The sequence below is a fragment of the Acanthopagrus latus genome, chromosome 3, assembly GCF_904848185.1.
Source record: "Acanthopagrus latus isolate v.2019 chromosome 3, fAcaLat1.1, whole genome shotgun sequence".
Taxonomy (NCBI): Eukaryota; Metazoa; Chordata; class Actinopteri; order Spariformes; family Sparidae; genus Acanthopagrus; species Acanthopagrus latus.
In genome coordinates, this window is record NC_051041.1 from 12,802,668 (window position 1) to 12,823,847 (window position 21,180).

A 21,180-nucleotide genomic window follows, 5' to 3' on the forward strand; every position below is an offset into this window, starting at 1 on the left:
GAGTGGTGTGTGCTTGTGTGTGTGTGTGTGTGTGTGTGTTCCCCTTTGCGTATTCCAGGAAAAGACACCGACCCGCTATTGACATTTGTGTGTTTGAGGAGTTAAATGTTACATTACGCAAAGGTCAGAGAAGAGTAAAGTGGAGGCAGAGATGGAGAGAGGGAGAGTTTTTTTATTATTCGCTCGCGAGGATGAAATTGAAAGCAGTGAGGAAAATGAGAAAGCGTACAGACGCCGTGATGAAGAGCTGTGCAGAGCGATTCTTGCAGGAGAGAGAGAAAAAAAAAAAAAAACCTCGGAGGCATGTGCAACGCGCAGGTGTCTGCGGCATAAATGAATAAGAAGCAGCCGTGTGAATATGAAAAAATGTGATCTTTATTCAACGTCTCCACACATATTTCAAATATACATATTTACATCTTTTGTACAATGAATATATCTCTTGTGTGTAACCTGTTTGGACCAATAGTAGCCTGTAGGTTGTGTCACAAATACATAATTCACAGTGCAATATGAAGTTTGTGCACCCGTGTCAGTTTACTCTACATGTCACATGAAGGTGTGACTCGCTTTTACATGTATGAACCAGAAAGGAAAACCATAAATCTCTTAAATTACTTTTTCTGTGAGAAACAAGTTCAGATTGTCACACGTTTGCCCCCATCTGGTGTCTCAAGCAGATGAGAATAGGAATATTCAAAAGAACTGCAATGATTTTTTTTTTGTTTTTTTTTTTGTTTTTTTTATCAGCCAAACCTCGTGACCCAAAACTTTTAATGCACAGCGCTTCCGAGACTTAGTACCATTGTCAAAACAACTGTGCCAGAATGTGATAGCTGGCTGCGGACCGCATCCGCCTGTCACAGATTTTTTTCGAGCGCGGCGCATTGTGTCACTAACTATGATGACTAGTCTCCGCAGCTTTTCAACTGCGAAACATTTCAAATTAAGGGGGGGGGGAGAAAGAAAAAAAAAAGTACCATTAGAGAGGTGAAACAGTCAGAACAGATTCTTCCAGCCAAGGTCAGGGCCATTCTCCACAGACACGCTTCGAGTGTTGAGTCATCATCCGACAAACCGACATCAAACGCCGCCTGACTGCGACTGATTCAGAGCCGTTCAGTTTATGAAACACAGTGATACGGGCACGAACACTCAGCACAGCTCTGGCTTTGTTAAAGCGACACGGCTCGACATAACGTTCCGACAGAAAAGAACAAAACAGCTGAGAGGTCTTCCTTTTTTTTTTGCTGTTTTTTTCTCACTCGATGCTTCATTAACTGGAAATTTCTTAAGAGAAAACAAACATCGCTGAATTGAGAGATAAAGCATGTTGCGTCAGGAGGAAGTTCCAACCGAAATTCTGCGTATTTCCACTTTTTTTCGCAGAACTCCTACTGTAGCATGCCTCTGGGCGCGCAAATTATCCAGTCGTGTCTGGCTGCTGCCAAGACATGTGAGTCCCCCTCGCAGCGTTTCTTTCTTTTACACCAATAGCGTCAGTGTTAGTGTTTAGCTGTGGCTAACTCCACACACAGATTGATTACAATCAGAATTTTGCAAGGCCAGACTGTTAATGCACGCTTCCTGTTCAGATGTAACCTTTATCTGATTCATTTAGCTTTTGTTTGTGCATGTTTTGAAAAAAAAAACAAACCAAAAAAAAAAGGAGAAAACGTCCCTCTCCCTGTCAGCCCGGTGCCAGTGCTTTGTGGCTTTTTTTTTTCTTCTTGTTTTGAGCCTTACATCAGTGCCACCCTGCCTCCCTCGACCTTCTGCGCGTGGTGTGAGATTTGTAAACGCTCTTCCACTTGCTGAGACGTTGCCAGATTGGCAGCGAGACACCTTTCGCAGCGTCCCCCCCCCCCTGCTGAGGGTGACACATCAGTCTTCTGCTAAACCATCTTTCTCACTCTGTGACACTGCCTGCTGCGAGACGTCCAAAGCTTTTTACTAGGCCTTCTTCGAGCCAGTCGGTGAGTGAGTCAGCCGGTGAAGCCTCCAGCCTGGTCAGAGAGTGAGAGGAACAACATCCCGCTCTCCTTCGCCTCCCTTCAGAGCGTCCAGGCTGAGAGCAAAGCATCGGTGTCTTATTCGCCGTGGGGTTATCATTCCGTGGTACACTCATGGGAGCCCGCAGAGATAATTTTGTTGACATGATCTGGCAAATTCTGAGTTATATCTTTTAGCACCAAATTATTAAAAAAAACAAACGAAAAAACAAAAAAAACGAAAAACACACACACACACACACACACACACACACACACACACACACACACACACATATTGGAACACAATGAATGATCATTGTGGACAATGCCCTTAGCAAGTAACACGTATACGACAACAAAATACAGTACAGTAAGTTTTTTGTAGAAAGCTTGAGGGTGTATGTACACTCGACAGTACACAAATGGGTTTCTAAAAAGTGCCAATGTAAAAAACAACAACAACAACGACGAGTCCCTCATAGCCATTTCTGTTTTGGTCCCTCAGCCAGACGCAGCTGAATTGAGTCCGTCAGCAGAACAGATCATCGTCCTCTTCCGCGTCAAAGGACGGCACCATCTGTTCCGCCGAGCTCACTTCCTGTTCACCCAGCGCCACTTCCTGCGACGACGGCGGCTGGTGGAACCACGGGTGAGCGAACAGCTCAGCCGCCGTGAGTCTCTCAGAGGGTTCTTTCCGCAGCAGGCTCTGGAGCAGACACTTGGCCTTGGGCGACAGGCCCTCTGGCAAACAGCACTGGCCTCTGCGGATTTTGGAGAACAGCGTGGCCGGGTCGGGGTCGTGGAAGGGGTAGCGGCCAACCAGCATGGTGTACAGCATGACCCCCAGGCTCCACATGTCGGCCATCTTGCCCGAGTAAGGCGCGGAGCTGCTGAGGATCTCCGGGCTGACGTAAGCAGGGCAGCCGTGGGTGTCCGACATGGAGTCGTCGTCGGGGTCTTCCAGGACGCGGCAGTCCTCGAGGCTTTCTAGTCTCACCTGCGTCCTGTGGGGGGAAAAAAAAATGTAAATACGGTCAGATGTACTGAAAAATTTAGGAGATTACTTTGTTTTCGATAAAAGGGGCACAGTAGTTTTGGAAAAGAAATTCAAACTCGGAATATGAACATTTATATATTAGTGAGGCAATAATACAAACTCAGCGGTCTGCCAGATATAAATAAAGTAAAACCATAACAAACTATGTTGTCCTTTGCGGTCAATTTGTTTATTTATGCATAGAAAAAGAATCAGTCAATGAATCGTTCTCTTCTGATTAAAATTTCTTTCCCAAAACTATATCGTGCACTTTGTCACAATTTCCCAAAGCCCAAAGTTATGTATGGTTCCCATGTATGGTACTTAAAACACATGTGATTCCTTTATTTAGTGCTTCACTGAGTGTGTGTGTGTGTGTGAGACAGAGAGAGTCTATTTCTAATGATGTCTTTGTATAACACTGTCAAACATTTCAGAGATCTGTTGAATGTAGATCACTGATTGCATCATGGAAAAACAAGCATCCCTCCTCTAGCCTTGTTGTAAACTGCACAGCAGACAGACAGATGGACACACGCACGCATGCGCACACGCACGCACACGCACGCACACACTAGACACCAGTGAACTTACAGTGACCTAAGTGCACATTGGTGAGTCCCATTTGAGCTGCAGAGCTGCCTAAGCAAATTTCCAATGACTTCCTGGCACAAACGGTCACATAAACACACATATAAATACACGCCAGCGCCCTCCTCCTCCTCCTCGTCACACACACACACACTCACACACACACTGCTATATTTAGCCATGTTAATGACAGGACATACATGTAGCGCAGAGGCAGAGCAACTGAGATTGTGAGGGTGTATTTCTAGAATGAGGCAAAGACGATAAAGCACATGATGGGAAACTTTTTGCAGCGAAATCTATGGCTAGTATGGATTCATTTTCTGCGGCAACAGAGGTGTTGTGTTATTAATTAAAGAGCTATTTGCTCCTCTTGAGATTTGCTCCGAGGGGCTAACACAGTCACGGAGGAGTTATCAAGTCAAACGCACATAAAGAAGTGTGCCATTTTCACTGCCACCGGGGTGGGGGGGCGACTCCGTGAGCCACTTCAGATGTCAGACGAGTGGCCGGAGAAGAAGCCACGGATAGAAAAATAGACGGCATCGAAAGAGAGGATGAAAAGAGAGACAGCCGCGAGGACCAAGATAGAAAGCAACAGATATTTAAAACACCAAGATAGTGGAGGAAATAAGTCAGGAGTGGAGAGCTGCAGACAGAAAAGGAAACAGAGCACAGAGAGGTAGAGGGGTGGAGAGAGTGACTCATCCTTCTGTTGAGAGTACATATCTTCTCTCCTCCTCTCTCTCTCTCTCTCTCTCTCTCTCTCGCCGAGGCTATCTGCACCTGGGTCCCACACTCGCGGCGCCAGCCATCCCATAATTACCCTCAAATGGCTGTTGCCACATCAGTGACGCACGGGAGGCTGGCCCAGCAGTGAAACGCTGCATGCTTCATAGTGCTAGTCACCTTCCCTAAACTGGCTTTTCCAACTGCACTCTGTGTGTGTGTGTGTGTGTGTGTGTGTGTGTGTGTGTGCGGAGATTTGTCAAACTGTTGTGACTTTCTCCGTCTCCGTCGCGAGTCGCTGCATTGTTGGCCGGGACATTGCATCACAGACGGTTTGAAGGATGCCTGATTGTGTTTGTGTTCTTGTTGTTTGTTTTTTTTTCTCCTTCTCTTTTGCTTTGGAGGAATGTATGAGAAAATATATGAGGTCATACGCAGACTTGTGTCGTAAGTCTGACTGTCTGTGATTGGACAGCGGGGGTGTACAAAATAGAAGACTTTCTGGAGAAATTCCATGATGTCACACACACACACGCACACACACGCGCTCGCCATCTAACGCTATCAGCAAAGATCTGCAGCTTTGGATTTGCATCACGGGAGGATCATCGGCGGTGGCACCGCGGTACGTACGTCGCCAGGGAACATGTCATCGCGCGACTGCAGGGTCAAGTGTATCTCGTGGGTCTTGTAATGTTGCATTGTTGCCACCAGGCCGACATTAAATACTCGGTTATGGATAAAAATAAACAAACTTTGCAGCTCTGTACATGTAATCAGCACCCATACAAAGATGTATGGACACACACACACACCCACACACACACAAAGAAAGAATCACACACACACAAAGAAAGAAAGAGAGAAAATGAGCTCTGCAGGCACCCCCCCTCCTCCTCCTCCTCTTCCTCCTCCTCCTCTTCCCCTCTGCACATATACACTGTGACTCATCGCTCTGCAGCCGTATAGCTATCAGAGGGACGCAAACCAACTTCAACTTCTCTCACTGGGCTGTCTGCTCTCATTCATCTGGCGTGACCCCCCAGACCCAGAGGTCACGGCTGCAGAATGTTACTGTTGAAAACGTCTCCACGAAAAAAGGGCATTTGGAAAAAAGCTGGAGGAGGAGGGGTGGTGGTGGTGGTGGTGGGGGGGGGGGGGGGGGGGGACTTACAGGAAACAGAGTGACGCAAGGGCAAAGAGGCGACAAATAGTTTTGTAAGCAGGGGTTTTGTGTGTGTTCCTGCAGCATTTATGGACGCAGACATTAAAGGCATGTGAGCGTGTGTGTGTGAGTGTGGGAGAAGTCACTCTGAATCTGAACTCCTCCTTTCACGGATGAAAGAAGTGTGTTTGAATGAATCCCTCGTCGGGAGCATCGGTCGTTTCCGCAGCGCATCTGTGATGTAATTTCTTAATAAATAATGAGCAATAAATACATTCTAAGATATAGGCCGCAGGAGGGGGGGGAGTGATTGTCTCATTCACCAGCCTCGCCTAGCGGCTCTGCCAGAACTGCCACCCACTGCATTCACACACACACACACACACACGCACGCACGCATGCAAAACAAACACGCACACAAAGAGACACATCGAGGGAGAGTGAGAAAGGGAGACAGACAGAGAGGGCGAGAATCTGGGAAGCGATGCAGTCTGCCTCCACAAGTACAGAACCTCCTACTCTATCTGTGCCCACATCGATATCTGCACACATGGCCTGAGTGTATCAGCTGCTGCCTTCACCGGCACGTCCCCGCTACACTCGCACGCATCGGAAGGTGCACTATGAAATTTAAAAACCAGGAGCGTTTCATGTTACAGATGTATTTATCTGATACATGCTGTCTCCACAACTAAACAACGGAGGGGGGGGGGGGGCCTCAGATGGTTATTGGGTCCCCAGAACGCTGTGTGAAGTCAGACAGGAGGAAGAAAGGGTCTGATTTATTCAGTTTCTGCTCTTGTTTTCTTCTCTTCTGATTCAAGCTCCTCTCCCAAAACTACATTTAACAGACGGAGTTAACCGACGCACTCAGAGGTGGATGCAAACTGCTGAGAGGTGCGAACAGTCTCAGGTGTCGAGACTGTGGGCGGGACACCTCCCTGGCGGAGGTGCACGTCTCACCTTTTCTCGTCAGCGAAGACGAACTTGCGCAGCTTGAGGTCCCCCAGCACGATGCCGGCCTGGTGGCAGTGGGCCACGGCCAGGGCCACCTGACGGAAGAGCCCGCAGGCGCGCTCCTCGTCCAGCCTGCGGCAGCTCTTCACCAGGGTGTGCATGTCCCCAAAGTCCTTGTCCAGGAACACGTAGGCCTTGCGTTCGCCCAGGATGATGTCCCTGATGCCGGCCACGTTCTTGTGGGCTGGGAGGACCCCGTAGGGTCTGATCTTCTCCTGGTACACCCCCATATTGAAAACCTGGGAGGAGAGGAGAGAGTAGAAGAAGAAGAGGGGGAGGGATGGGGATGCAGGATGGAAATTAGGAAGGGAGTGAGCAAGAGAGAGAGAGAGAGAGAGAGAGAAAAGGAGGGGGAGAGAGGGAGGATGCAGTAGGTCAGTGTGCTCTTAATGATCATCTGAGGAAACAGGCATGCAAATTTGGCAGCGAGTTAAAAAAAAAAAAAGGCAGGCGTGGGATGCGCCTTTGATTCCGGCTCCATACCCTGTTTTTTTCTTCTTCTTTTTTTTGCATGAGCGTGACAAATGAATCCCCGAAGCATGAGGCGATTAACTTTATTAATCAACAAAGCCAAACGCCTGCAGAGTCAGTCTACGGTGCAAAAGCAAACAGATGCGGAACAGAGGTGGAGAGGAGGGGGGTGGATGGATGGATGGATGGATGGGGGGGGGGGGGGGCACTGTCGTTATCGGGGCAGATCCTTATCACGAGAGTGTCTCTTTGTCTCGCATGTTTGCATTTTTCATTTTTTTTTTTTTTTCGGCTCGTGTGTCACGGCGTGCCGTATTGCAGTGACGTGTATGCAAACGAGCCCGAGTTGACAGACGAGGATAGGTGGGCTTGAACGCAGCACAGCACAGCGAGGCATTTTTTATTATTTTTTTTTTTTTTGGTGGGGGTATGCCTGGCTCTTCTTTCATGTGCTTGTCAACAGATTTATAATATAATCAGAGTTTATTATCATTATTATTATTATTGCAGATTTATTAAACGATGAAGCAACGCGGCTGCTGTCGACACATTTCGCGTGAGAGCAGCGAAAGCCGGGTGAAAAAGTCGGCTGCAACGCCGATGACATGTCAGACAGGCGATTGAGCAACGCGCTTGTCTTGAAACACCATTCATTCAGAGAAATTGCACAATGGCTGGGATTGCGCATACCTTGCACAGTAGCTCATCGCCGGTGTCGGTGTTCATCGCGCTGTGCACGCTCTCCCGGTCCGCCAGAGGTAGAAGCAGGAACGGTCCTATCCGGGATGGCCCCTGGTGGGTCGCCGGGACGGGGCTGGAGACGGGGCTGACGGGGGACCCGGGAGAGGTGCCGAGGAGTCCCTGCGTGTCCCCCGCCTCGGCGCTCAGCCTGGCGCATTTGGCCGGCGGCTGGTCGTCCGAGTCCAGCCGCTTGTGCGCGACTCTCCCGGTGCGGATGCAGGCTGGTGCCGGGCTGCTCCACTGCAAGTTCATCCCGACGAGACAGATTTCACCGCGATAAAAAAAAAAAAAAAAGGAAAAAAAAGAAAAAAAGAAAAAGACAACAAAAAACAAAACAAAACACTTGCTTTGGGATGTGTCCTTAGAATAAACTACACACTGCGCGCTCCATTTCCCCGTGCCTATCAAAAAAATAAAAAAATGAAAATAATGAAAGTTCTCTGGTTCGGTGATAATCCAGACCGAGGTCCTCTTGCTCGCGCCTCTGAAAGCTTCTGTGTACTTTTCTTTTGGTGAGAAAAAAAAAAAAAATCCCGGTCCCTCTGAGTCCAGACTGGGTGAGAGAGACAGAAAGGAAAAGAGAGAGAGAGAGAGTGTGTGTGAGAGAGGGGAGAGAGAGGGGGAGAGAGGAAGAGAGACCGCCTCACGCTCAGAGTGAGGCAGTGAGTGAGCGAGCGAGCTCCGGTGATGTTGAGATCAGAGCTCAAAAACACTCCGCCCGACCGGTCCAGCCTCCTGGTGGTGACACAACCATTGAGCAATCCTGTAACGGCACCGACTCCAGCTCAGCTCGAGCGGCTCTGATGAAACCTCCTGCCGTATTACCTTTCACGGGAGGCTGCCTGAGCATATGGTGCAAACGTTAACGTGATCCCCCCCCGCCCCCTTCTTGTTTGTCATGGAGTCGTGAATTCCTCTCTGAGATCTGACTGAAAAAAAAAGAAAAAAAAAGTAATAAAAAATAGGAGCCTGAGCATGTGAGAGGAGCTGCTGCTGCTGCTTATCATGTCTTAGACAATAATTAACAACCCCTTTTAAAAGTCTTCCTCTGACTCAGTTCTTCCAGCGCTTAGTGCCATGTTGCAACAATCTCTCCGCCAGCAGCAGGGGCCTCCTGCGTGGCACCTGAAAGTGTTTGCTCTCCAAACGCTGCGCCTTTCGCTGCGAACCAGCCGGCACAAAGCCCCACTATGTGTGTGTGTGTGTCTGTGTGTGTGTGTGTGTCTGTGTGAGCCTTAACTCTCGCTTTAACATCGCCACGATATTTTCCCATGCGGAGCCTGTTTGTTATGTGGATATGACTCACCCCCATAAAGCCTCGTCGGGCGCTGGGCTATAAGCATTCACATAAAATATGCCAGCGCGGCTCCGTAAACAACATCATAGCTGACACGGACACGCTGATCGACCGACCGAGCATGCCGATAATTTGGGAAAACTGTGCCATAGTCTTGAAAAAACAAAACAAAACAAAAGTGCAATCAGGGAAGTGTGTGTGTGTGTGTGTGTGTGTGTTTGCTGTTACTTGAGAGTTCGAGAAACATTCCTGCGATGAGCCGAGGTGCGAGGTAATAACACGCGCACGCACACGACCGGTGCGTGTGTTGCGCAAGAGTTCTCCGTCTTCGCGTCGAACGAGCCCGGTGGCTGCAGCAGACCGGCCGTTCGCTCAGACACGGAGCACCAGCTGGCCCGTGTGTGCACACACTCTCGCCCCTCCTGCCAAACAGAAGCACGCCGCTCCAGATCGTTCCTTTCTTTTCCTCGGTTCCTTCCGACGAGAGGTCACGCACTTAACCGGGGGGGCTGGGCCTGGGCCTGACTCAAAAAGGTCATGTGAACCTGTCTCGGCAGGCCGTCCAAACACGGACGAGCCGGCGGATTCCACAGGAATGACGGCCTGTTATTTTTAGGGCCCCGGCATTCTTTCTTTGTGCAGTGGTCGTCCTATGAGTAAGGTGACTCACCCAGCTGATTGATGCGCGTGTGATTGTCGCCGTGAGCAAGTGTGCTTGTCATGCCGTCGAGCAGGCACAGGAACAGGTTTCCTGGCTCTCTGTTTTCTAAGAAGTTTCAAACCAGCCGGGTGAAGCGTCACTGTGGGAACGGCTGCTGATGGCCCGAACAAAAAAAGAAAAAAAAAAAAAGTGTTTATTGTTATCTGACAATAGAGCGGACCTGGTGGTGATGATGCATGTTTTTTTCTGCTTGTTTGTGTGTGACACAGCATTCAGATGTACACTGGAAAAAACTGACTTGTTTGTGTTGGTGGCTGTACACATGCTGCGCCTGCATGCGTACGTAAGTAATAAGTTGGACTGGATTCACAAGGTCACGCCGGTCCACATGTATAAGCTGTGCATTACTCTTACACAAAGCAGTTTATGTTGCAGAATACAGCTCGTCAATCAGCGTGTGTGTGTGTGTGTGTGGGCGTGGGTGTGTGTTGTATGTGTGTATACAGTGCCTTTGTGGGAGTGCGGCTGCGTCGCCAAGCCAGTGAGCCAGAGGAGAAAACAGTATTCAGGGCATGCTCTCCCTTGTTATAATTAGCTGAGTCACTCACCAGCAGCGGCGGTAAAGAGAGGCTGGGAATTGATCCGCGCTGAGAATAGTTCAGTCTGATCTGGCTGACAGCCAGCCATCGCTGTTAATTATTCTTCATTTGAGCTGCTCCGAATGGAGCCGCAGACTTGCGAGTGAGCTCCAGTCAGACACGCGGACTCGCGGCTCCACCTGCCCACCTCAAGACTCGGCTTGAAAGTGAAATCTTGATCCGTTTTGAAATCGTAAAACCCACGTGAAATTACCTTTAGATTATCCCCATCAAAGGCTTAGTTGAGCGCTTGATCAGATGGGCCTTGCCGGCGCGGATAGTGAGTAACGGTGATTGATGCCTTGTGGCTGAGGACTTAGGACAGCTCTCGTGCTAACGAAGCCACTTCTAGTTGAGAACGTGGCAACGGGCGAAGAGGCCGAGGCGAAAAAATAAGGAGAAACCGTGCTAGATGGTTTGGGGCTTTCCCCTTCCTTTTTCTGTTTCTCGTCTCGTCCACTGATTAGCTAAGCTGAACAGCCGATCAGACTTATTTCTCTCACCAATCTAAACTTGCTCAGTTGGTTGAATAGCCGTTGACAAGGGTCGATTTGTGAAAGCGGTGCAGGACACACCGCAACAACCATGGACGCCCACCGAAGGCCCCACTATTCGCCAACGGCCCACCATCGCCTGGTGCGTCTGTAAGGGCCCTAATAGTGACACCATATCCTAAATGACCTACTTAAGTCATGTTAATATTAGTTAACAGTCAAAACCAGATGCGAACAAATAGTGTATCGTATTGTTCATTAGCTGTATCATTTGATTTGTGTTAACATACATTTTTTTTTAGATTCCGTGGCAATCACTTAGAAGCTATTTTGGTTTGTTGAGTCCGTCTCTGACTTCATGAGGGATGACGTTACACCACTGGTCGTGGGAGTGTTGGAAGTTCCGCGTTGCCTGTTTTTCTTTCAAAATGAAGAGGCGTGTACCGTCCTTAATTATGTCCCCAAGAGCACACTGTCCGTACCTGCTACACACTAGGTTCCCAGTTTTGTTTTTCAACCACTGGAAGAAATTGTAGTTGTGAAAAAAATCCCAGTATCTCTTACTTGGAATAACAACTAATGATTCTTTTCACCTGTCTCAGCATTGACCCTGAGACTGAGGCAACTAAATGCAATTCGGCCATCATTAATATCATTTACACCTGTCATGTTCCTACTGTGGCGTTTCGTGAGAAAGTTTATCCATCACAGAGACACAAAGCCAGCGACTGTGACCGTCAAAGTCAAAGTTTCCTTCAACCAGTGCTACCTGAGTTTTACCCTGATGTTCATTCACAGCTGTCGTCCAGTATGTAATGCACATTTGGTTCTGAAGATGACCAGAACACCAGATTCCAGAATGTCTCCGTTAGCCAAAAGTCTCTGCACATTGTACGTCAGACATTTTCATCCCTCCATGGACAGAAGGTATGTATCTCTGCAACTGGGGAGCAAAACCCTTCCAGGGCCGAAGACACTTTGAATAAACTTTGAACCCGTTTCTAAACATCTGAAAAAGATCGTTTCAGGGTAGAAGGAAGTGAGGATACTGTATGCAACACCAGTCTTTTTCAGAGCTCCATCATCTTCCACTATTGGCTGCATAGTGCTGCCACTTTTCCTTTTTTTTGAATTTTTGTAAAGCAGAACCTGTTTTCTGCAAATGTCTGGTTGCCTGCCATTAGCATTGTGTCTTTGGACAGCTGACAATTTGCTATGAATGTAGAAGTAGAGGAGTGTGGGAGATGGAAGTGGGCATGTTTGGCTATATGTTAGCAATAAAAGATGGCTGAACGTCTTCTCTGTCAGTGTAAATTCTGCCTATAAAGCAAAAAAAAAAAACCAAGAAGGGGGGATTTAGACTGTGATCCTACCCTTGTCTACTATACATCTTGACTTAAGCTCCTCGATGCTGTGAACTCCATGAACTCAAGTGTTGAGGTCTCATCCAAAATTAGTCATCAGCCCGCTATAACCACCTCTACTCAATATGCTCTATATTTTCACAACCCTGGCTGACCTCAGGGACAATCAATCAAACCAGGAGCCGGGGTTGGGGGATTGTTTCATGTGGATGGACTCCAGACTGAAGTCTGGCCAGAAATGTCTGCTTTCCTTTGCTAGTTATCCCGATCTGTCCATCACTATTTCTTTGATCTGCTGGGTTGAGTCAGACTTGGTCAGAGACTTCGCATTCTTGGCAACACAAATGATTTGTGCCATTCGAAACCCGGTTTAATACATACTTTTCATTTTCACAATATGCTCCACTCAGATTTGACTGCACATGACCGCTAATTGTTTTAACATGAGAACACACACCTACACATGGTTCCCCATTGATTGAAAACATTTGTTCCCACATAGGGGAGTTGTCATGTTTGCACACACTCAGCACAAAGACTTCCCCAAAGGTCTTCTGAGAAGCTGTAAACTTTTAGCTGAAAGTAAAATTCATGTAGCACCAACACTGCGTTCACGTGAAGTGGCCGTCCCAAGACCACGTCCCTGTTTCCTTGAACCGGCTGTTACTTTCATTTTCACCTCCCAGAAAGAAAATACGATGCAAAGTTGAGACCCAGTCCGTTTTCTGATGAAAAATTGGGTGGAATGTGGTGACACGCGGATGATGACAATGCATTTACTGTGGGTGGACACGCTCTCTTTATCATGCTAAGAATAATACATTTGTCAATAGAGGAATGTTGGTTGTTCTTCTGATGACAAATGTGAAACAGAAATGATGACAACGCAGTCACGCTTCATCTTTTCAGAAATAATCGCCGCACTGACAACAACGGAACGAAGCTTCCCAAATGCAACCCTACGTGCCCTGCCGCCTTTAAAGGTGGAGGATTTAAGCTCTATTAGCCAAAATGAAATATGGTATTCATAATTATGAATAATGGCTGAAATTTAGTTGCTTTCATTGGTGTATATTCGCTTTAAAAAAAATAAAAAATCCTTCTGTTTTTTGTTACCTCAGAACAGCGTTTTTCAGTCCTGCTCCTGGAGGCACCTTGTGCTGCATGCTTCAGATGTTTCCCTGCCCATACACACCTGATTCAAATGAACGGGTCGTTATAAGGCTTCAGCGGGGCCGACGAGTTGATCATTTGAATCAGGTGTGGCGGGGCAGGGAAGCGCGCAAAACATGCAGGGCAGCGGGCCTTCAGAAACAGGATAGAAAAGCACAGCCTAAGAATGTGGCGCTGATATCTAGAGAGGGAGCGAGTCCCCTTTCACAGGGTCCGCCATGTTGCACCGCCATGTTTCTACAGTAGCTCAGAATGAAACAACTACGCATTGGTCCTGGAGCGAGACTGCTTGTGTTTGTAGTTTTTTAGTGGCAAATGTAGGGGAAGTGAGAACCATATATAGTGCAGAGACAACCATTACGTTCATTTTGAAGACCCTTTTGTCCAAATTAAATTACAATTAGTGCATTCAAATGGAGTTCAACCTTGAAAATCTAGGTTTGCGACGTCAGCGAGTGAATACCATTAATATTAACATTGCTTAGCCCACTGAGCTAGCACTTCAAAATCCTTGAAAATGCTACAGGTGCCTCTCTTGTGATACTTTCTTACTTGCGCTGGTTTTCACTGAGCACCAGAACAATCACCCAGAACTGTTTCCCCAGTAACCTTGTAGAGAGGAAGACATGCCATCGAAAACCCCAAACTTATAGTGGAGGATGGACATCTGCCGTCCATATTTTGGTGTGGAGTTCATTACGCTACTCTAAGTAGACCAGGCTGAGTGAAACAAGACCAAGGAGTGAAGGGGGCAATACATTTTCTACAAGGTTGTGGGGTTTGACCATAGTTAGAAGGTAAGAAGGAGCGTCTCCCTTCACCCCCATGTAGGTTAGCACCAGTCATGAACACCAGCATGAGTTGAAGAGCAATGACATCAGCATCAATGTCATTTTTTTTTGTTTTGTTTTAATGATCCAGGAACAACATTAATATTGATGTTCTAGGCACAACAACAACACAGGGATTTCAGATACACAGTATTGGTTCTCCTTTAATACAAGTGCCTCTGTCTTTCAAAGGATTTCCTATAATTTAGTGTTTCAAGTAGTCTCCCCTAGAGGTTCAGCTTGTTTGGATGTCAAAGCCATGGCCTGTATTCACACTATTTTCACACTCTGCAACCCATACAGTAGCATGTTTAGAAGCATGTGCTTTCTTTATGTTCCTCTTTTTTCTCTTTAATTTGTCAACCTTTTAAGGCCACATTTGCACATAAATTGTAAAAGCCCTTCATGTCTTGGAAATATAATTATGTCGCAACCAGTTATGCAACCCAGGCTCTGTTAATACCACAAACACATGATTTAACTGAAACGGCCAATTGACTGTATTGTCATCACAGATAAAAACACAATTCATATCCATTGTGGGCCTCGCGGATGAATATGCTCCAGTCTCTGAGGCTAAAAATGACCGAGAAACCATTCTTTTGAAGGACAAAGATTAACTTTAGACTTGCTAGAAGACTATCCCATTGTTCTGCAGCATATAAAGGATATGCAATTTTACCTAGTAAACAAGTGAGGAAGTAAAAGACACTTTTAACTGGAAAGGTCATCCATGTACCTGGTATTCTCTTCAACCATCATCAGCAGAATTTCACTTGAAATCTTCAGCTCACTTCCCTTCATGTCCTAAGAACCTCATTTCATAACTCCGTCCTTCTCCGTCACACATCAACACATGATTTCACTGAAACAGTTCGCTTATACTCAGAGCTCCACTCCAGGATGACTCAAGGGGTTTCCTGTTGGTAATGGGAAGTGCATTTCAATTGTGTGTGTGTGTGTGTGTGTGTGTGTGTGTGTGTGTGTGTGTGTCTTTGTGCGCTTCGGCTACAACACACGTCACTACCATGCTGTCACTAGCTCATCAGTGAAGTTGCACAAGCCGTCTCCGCTCAGCCAGGACGAGCCCATGATGTCACCCTCAGTGGAATGAGAAAACACTGATTAAGAAAAAGGAAACAGGAAGTGATCGTCATTTATAGAAAAACAGAGAGCGATTGTACTGTTTGGTGACCGTTCACCTTTGTAGACAGTGGGAGAGTTGGAAGATAGCGTGAGAATTTTAGATCAAAGGGTAAGCGTGAAAAATCTACAACAGAATCAAAGCAAGACGTTGGCGGCCACGCTAGCCTGAGCCACCTTAGCCATCAGTTGGACTGTACCTCGTATTCATATCCTTGGATCCGTGATCCTTGGATGAGCAGTGTTTCCAAAGCAATATATTAATAGTTGTTTGAATCGATTTTGTCCCCATCAGTGAAACATTTCCTTTCATCCGACCCTGTTTCTGCGTGTGTGACAGCAGAGTCAACATTTTTGCCAAGTTTTGGAGTTGCTGTTCCAGGTCAGGAGTTTTTTGGGGGGGATTATTCTGTCAACGCTTCAGTGCATTATTTGATACTAGTTGCTTTGAACTTAATGCTAACTGTAGCATGCTGACATGCTCATGGTGAGAATGCGAACATTCGTCTGTGTAGTGGGTGAAATGTTCTCTGTCGTATTTCAGCGTGTTAGCATGCTAACATCTGCAAATTAATACCGAACAAAGCAGCTGTGTGTGTGTGCTTGTTTTGTCTCTTCTTCATGTTCTCTCTCACACACTTTCCCACTTGCCTTGATTTATTTGAACTGCGTGTTAAAAGTATTCCTTCACAGACAGCGCCTCGGAGGATGGCACGTGAAAGTGTCACCCAACATTAATCTCCTGTGCGCCGCTCGATGAAAGATAAGCTACAGCTGCTGCTCAGAAGGGGCGTCTTGATTTTCGCATACCTACACTAAATTACGTTATGACGTGAGCGGATCCTCAGTTCCCCTTCATTTTAGAAAAGCGGAGGACACAAAGTACATCCGCCAGCCAAAACACAAGAGGCTGGATCATCATTAATGACACCTCTAGTGAGAGAGAGGGACAGGGGGGAAAAAAAAAAAAAAAACCTCTCTTATTTGTTACCAATCCCCTCTACAAGTCCCTTAACCCCAAACCTCTTTCCAGAGCGAGTCAGGCAGTAGTAAATTTATCAAAGTGTGCGAACGCGAGAGGGAGAGAGACGAGCTTAGCGTTTGGAAAAAGCAATTAATTGCAGGATAATACCCCATGTAACAGGATTTCAATGACTGTTAGCGCTGCGCCGCTCCAAAAGGAGATTTATTCTCATAATCCCATGATGAAAGGGATGACCAATTATTTCCCATGCATTGGAACACACTGCCTGAACCGGGGCGAGGCCAGCGGGAGAAAAGAGGAAGCGAAGAGCGGGCGGAAAAAAAAAAAGACAGGAGAGTGTTTGTGTGTACACATGCGCACCTACCATTCAGCCAGCAACAACAACCTGTCACTCCTCACAAATTACCTAACGCAGAGCTTTTAATGATATGATTGCACTACAACTCACGGGAGAAAGATGAAAGCCGAGCGTTGCTCCATTAACGGCAGACTCCGTGGCTGCTGAAAATTAGGCCCCGCGTTTCTTGGCGTTTCATCAGTTTTGAAGGATGTTGAAAATGTGGGTTAACATTCATGAAGTTTGTGTTTGAGTTTCAACGGCAGAATGTCATCATAAAGGAGTACACATGATGTTATTGAAAGAGGCACTAAAATCTTTCAAAGGAATTCATTCATCGACGCTCGTCCCTGGTGAATCGTGATGGTACAACTTCCCTAATTAAGGGGGAGATAGCAGACCAGAAAGTGGCACACTATTTCCCAGAATCGTCTTGAACTGTTCAAAAGCTCGAAACTGTTGATCCAGAACTTCTTCAAATATTTGACGCTGTTTTTGCAAGACATCTTTTCCCCTGGTCTGTTTGAATGGTGCACCATCTACTATCTGTTCTCCCCCGGAATCTGCATGAAGAAGTTCTCTAATTAGAACATTTTCAATATTACTGTAGTGGCGTCTAAAGTTTTGGCTGAATTCGCAGAGGGATTTGAGATCTCCACTGCTGAGACTTCTGTCCCTACCCTCATACAGTGGATTTAAATCTTTTGTTTGCGGAGCAGTGAGAACGTTTAAAGACTCGGCAGCGACTTGTCTTCCCAGGAAAAGTGTCCAAGTTATGTAATAATCTTCAGACTTTACTGTAAATAGCTTTGAGTATTTTCATCCTTTAGAGATAAGAAGCCTCCAACACAAAATGTACCCTGGGCAACCACAAAAGATGTTCTCTTCGCTTTCAGTTCATCATGGAGAACAAGTGGCGTCAGTATGCTACCAGTGAACGATTAAACAGCCTGTAAAAGCCCCTGCTGCATCTGCATCTAGCGTTTCTTAAAAGTGGCAATTTGACATTCACACCCACTTTCCAAAGCCACTGGACACTCTCGCTTACGTTTCGTAGCACAGCTACCTCCATCAAATCCTGGATGTACAAGCAAGTGTAATCTGACTCACCAGATGTTGACTGCTGGCATGAGCTTGCCATTAGCAGCCTATTTTAGGCAGTGACCATTTTCTAAAATCCTCACCATTACAAAAAACAAGAAAAACAACGTCACCCTCAAAAGCTGGCGACCTGCAGGCTGAAAATTCCAAGTTACCCCAGCCTGGTCGCCAAGCTAGTTACCTTTTCACTTGCGAGGATTTTAATGCTATGTCTCAACTATGCAAAGTAAGATTCCGTCAACGGTATGCATTTCAATAACTGCATCTGAGGAGAAATTTTCCTGAAATGTACATCACTATCCTCCATATTTAAACAGCGATCACATGTCACCTTCTCTTGTTTCACTTCACCTTGGAATGTGGCCAATCAGAACAGCTGTAACTTCCCCCTTTATGTAATGGCGGCACAAATAAGTGTTCTGTCAGGAATACACGTGAACCAAAAGAAAAAAAGAAAACCATTTGGGAGAAGTGATCATGGCTAAGTTGTGGGTTGACAAACAAAGGCAAACGTGCAGCTCAGTATTGCGCATTGTTGATAAGCTCATAAAGAATTCAAAACAGACTTGAATGCATATGCATTACGAACTGCAATACCCTACAAAAGCAGGAAAATCATGTAAATCTAGACTTTGCTGGGAGAAAAGATCATTTCCACATTTTTCTAAATGACTTAAACGTTCTTTTCTGCTTAAAGGAGACATATTGTGCTCATTTTCAGGTGCATAATTTTAATGCTTCAAAACAAACAAACAAACAAAAAAACACATCAGTTTTCCCAGTCTGCTCTCATTGGCCAGCTGTCACATGCCTGAGCCAGCACTGCTCGCCGTGTCTCCGGTGGGCTCTGTTGGCTTTTCAGCTTCCAGTTAACGTCACTTCTCCCGTGAAAATCGGCATAAATAGTGCAGATATGTGTTGAATAGTGACAAAGAGATGTCAAGAACTTTCCAGACCTTTTTACATAAATAGTAAATCTCCAGACCTTCGATTGTGGGAAGCCTCAGTGACAAATATCTTAAAACTTTGATAAATTAATCTCAAACAGTCTGCATGGATTGGTGGGAAAAAAATGGCACCAGTCCCCATCACTTCCTGGTTTTGCTTGACAACACTATCAGTTAAGCACAAGATAAGCCTTACAGGGTGCACGAGGATCGCAGCTAATAGAAATAATGTCAGCCAGTCTTGAATCTTTAAGTGAAGCAATTTGCTCGTTGGTGGTTCACGGACCTGCAGAAAACAAAACGCTAGCAAACATTTAACCGAAGGGCGCCAAACTGCGGCTGCCGTCGTCATCCGCCTCATCTGCATGCGGACTTCTGACTGTAGTTCTCTGCCTCCTGGTCAAAAGTCCCCATTGAGAATACAGTCATACGCAGGTTTTTTGTTGAATGGTGATTCATTGCACCAAATTTAACCCAGTCAGTCAGACCTGCAGGAAACAGGTTTTGTGTTCATTTCAGCGAGCGCTGAGTCAGGGTGACAGGATCACTCTGGGTGCGTGACAGCCGAGCGAACAGCTCGTCCCGCAGTGTGTGTTCAGGGACGGGCAGCTGCAGTGACTCCATGTGCATCAGCCAGTGTTACGGGTGCTGTTGAAGTGTTCCATCCACGGGCAGAGAGTGCGTGTGTGTGTGTGTGTGCTGGTGTGCTAGAGCGCGTGCTGACTGAGAGCTTGTATGTGTGTATTTGTGTGTGTGTGTCTGTGTATAGGGTGTGGGCGGAGGTAATTAAGGTGTCAGGAAACATGCATTATTAATCGTAACACGACGTAATAATGGAGGGGCAGCGTGATCCGTCATGCCCGGGCGCTCTAAAAGCCTTGGGGTGTATGTACCTGTGCGTGCCCCTGTGTGTGTGTGTGTGTGTGTTTCTCATATGTTTTCGTTCACTCTACAGATACACACTACGCGCTCTGGATGTGTCTGCTTTCCACGCATGTCTCCAAACTGCTTCAGCTGTGGAGAGAATGAAAACATGCTCCAAATCTGCGTTCCAGTGAGAATGTTGAAACAGAAGCATGAATGACCCATTTCTGCACGAGTGCTTTGAACAGTGCGCGGCCACATTTCTGGTACTCCTATTCTTTGTTTCATGAGGTCATTTCTGCCATTCAAACCGCGACAAAAACATGCGGTAAGGGGGCACTCCGCGAGCGTAGTCGTGACCGGGCCATCACACAAACAAGGACAGTAAATTGTTCTATTCGTGGCTCAGTGGGCTGAAGAGGGAGCCGGGCTTGTTTGGGCTCCACTGTTGAGACAGGGCTTAGGTGTTAGGCAAGTTACCAGGTTGTGACTCAATGTTTAGTTTTGATTCTCCCTCGGTGTTTAAGAGTTATGTCATTTTCCCTCCGGGTGAATTCTGAAGGGGTTAGGTTGATCCGGTCCTTTTTAAATCCAGGTTGAGCGATGGAACAGTAAATTGAACAAGAGACTTGTGAGGGCTTAGAGAAAGTGGTTTTCATGTATTATAGAGAAAAAAAAAAAAAAAAACAACTAAATCCACAGAAGGACAAGGGGGCAAGAATCCATTTTTTTTAAAGTCAGCTTTCAATGAAAGCAAAAGTGCTTTTCAGGAACATCATATCCTCTGCACTAACTTCAGATGAATGCAAATCCCCCCTAATAGGCACATTTGTACATTTTGTTTGCAGGTTGTAAAGGCTGTACTTTTTCCTTCTGATGGCTGCACAAACAGACATGCACATAACTAATACTGCAAGATTAAAGGGAACATTCACCCTCCAATCAAATACATACATACGCACATACATTTCCTTTCACCTGTAGCGCTATCTATCCATCTAGATTGATCAAGATATCAGATGTATGGAAGTCCGCCTCCTCTCTAATATGTCGGAATTCGACGGTTCTCGGCTTTTGCTGCTGAAAGTGCCCAAAAAATTACATTTGAAAAACAGAAATGACTCTTTCCAAACCTCAAGACCTGTTTACTCGAGATAATCAATGGCCCTTCAGCAACTACTTGCTTTCCCTATCATTAATCTTTTTTCTTTGTACGTGCTTCCCAAGAAGGTTATGTCTTTACTCTTGTCCATTTCTTTTCTTGGTTGGTCTTGTATGGAGAATGGGTCTCGGTCCAGAATACACCCCATCAATTTTAGGTGCAGATGTGAAAAGGAATGGATCCAGGATTTTTTTTCTCAGTTTGCGATGAAAGGTGTTTTTCTTTCTTTTCTTTTTTTTACATTTTTTTTTTTTTTACATTTCTGATAATAATGCTGCTGGGCTCTGAAGATATATGTGCTCCACTGAGTGCCGTTTGAGTTAAAAACAACACTACGATCTCATAAACTCCCTTGAGGACATCAAGTGTTGGATGACACAAACAATCCTACAGGTGAATGGAAGCAAGTTTGAAGTTGTCTTGCTTTTTCCCCCTGACTT

General features: G+C 46.2%; 1 protein-coding gene across 2 annotated transcripts; it reads right to left on the minus strand.

Annotated features, from left to right (window-relative positions):
• Positions 1–355: 355 nt before the first annotated feature.
• trib1 (tribbles pseudokinase 1) lies at positions 356–13,334 on the minus strand. 2 transcript variants are annotated; one of them, XM_037093218.1, is made up of 3 exons: positions 13,315–13,334; positions 6,479–6,771; positions 356–2,998 (listed from the first exon to the last, which is right to left on the minus strand). In XM_037093218.1, exons 2-3 carry the CDS (start codon positions 6,760–6,762, stop codon positions 2,524–2,526), a joined length of 759 nt encoding a protein of 252 aa, XP_036949113.1. In that variant the 5' UTR covers positions 6,763–6,771; positions 13,315–13,334; the 3' UTR covers positions 356–2,523. The 2 variants fall into 2 exon arrangements, with proteins under 2 accessions (XP_036949113.1, XP_036949112.1); XM_037093217.1 differs by lacking the exon at positions 13,315–13,334 and adding an exon at positions 7,694–8,422.
• Positions 13,335–21,180: the final 7,846 nt, after the last annotated feature.

Bases quoted from the DNA above. Each gene is read 5' to 3' on its own strand.
- trib1 (XM_037093217.1), bottom strand. From the start codon at position 7,996: ATGAACTTGCAGTGGAGCAGCCCGGCACCAGCCTGCATCCGCACCGGG. The intron at 6,772-7,693 runs GTATGCGCAATC...CTCTCCTCCCAG, and splicing joins GCGATGAGCTACTGTGCAAG to GTTTTCAATATGGGGGTGTA. The intron at 2,999-6,478 runs GTGAGACGTGCA...TTCCCCCCACAG, and splicing joins GTCTTCGCTGACGAGAAAAG to GACGCAGGTGAGACTAGAAA.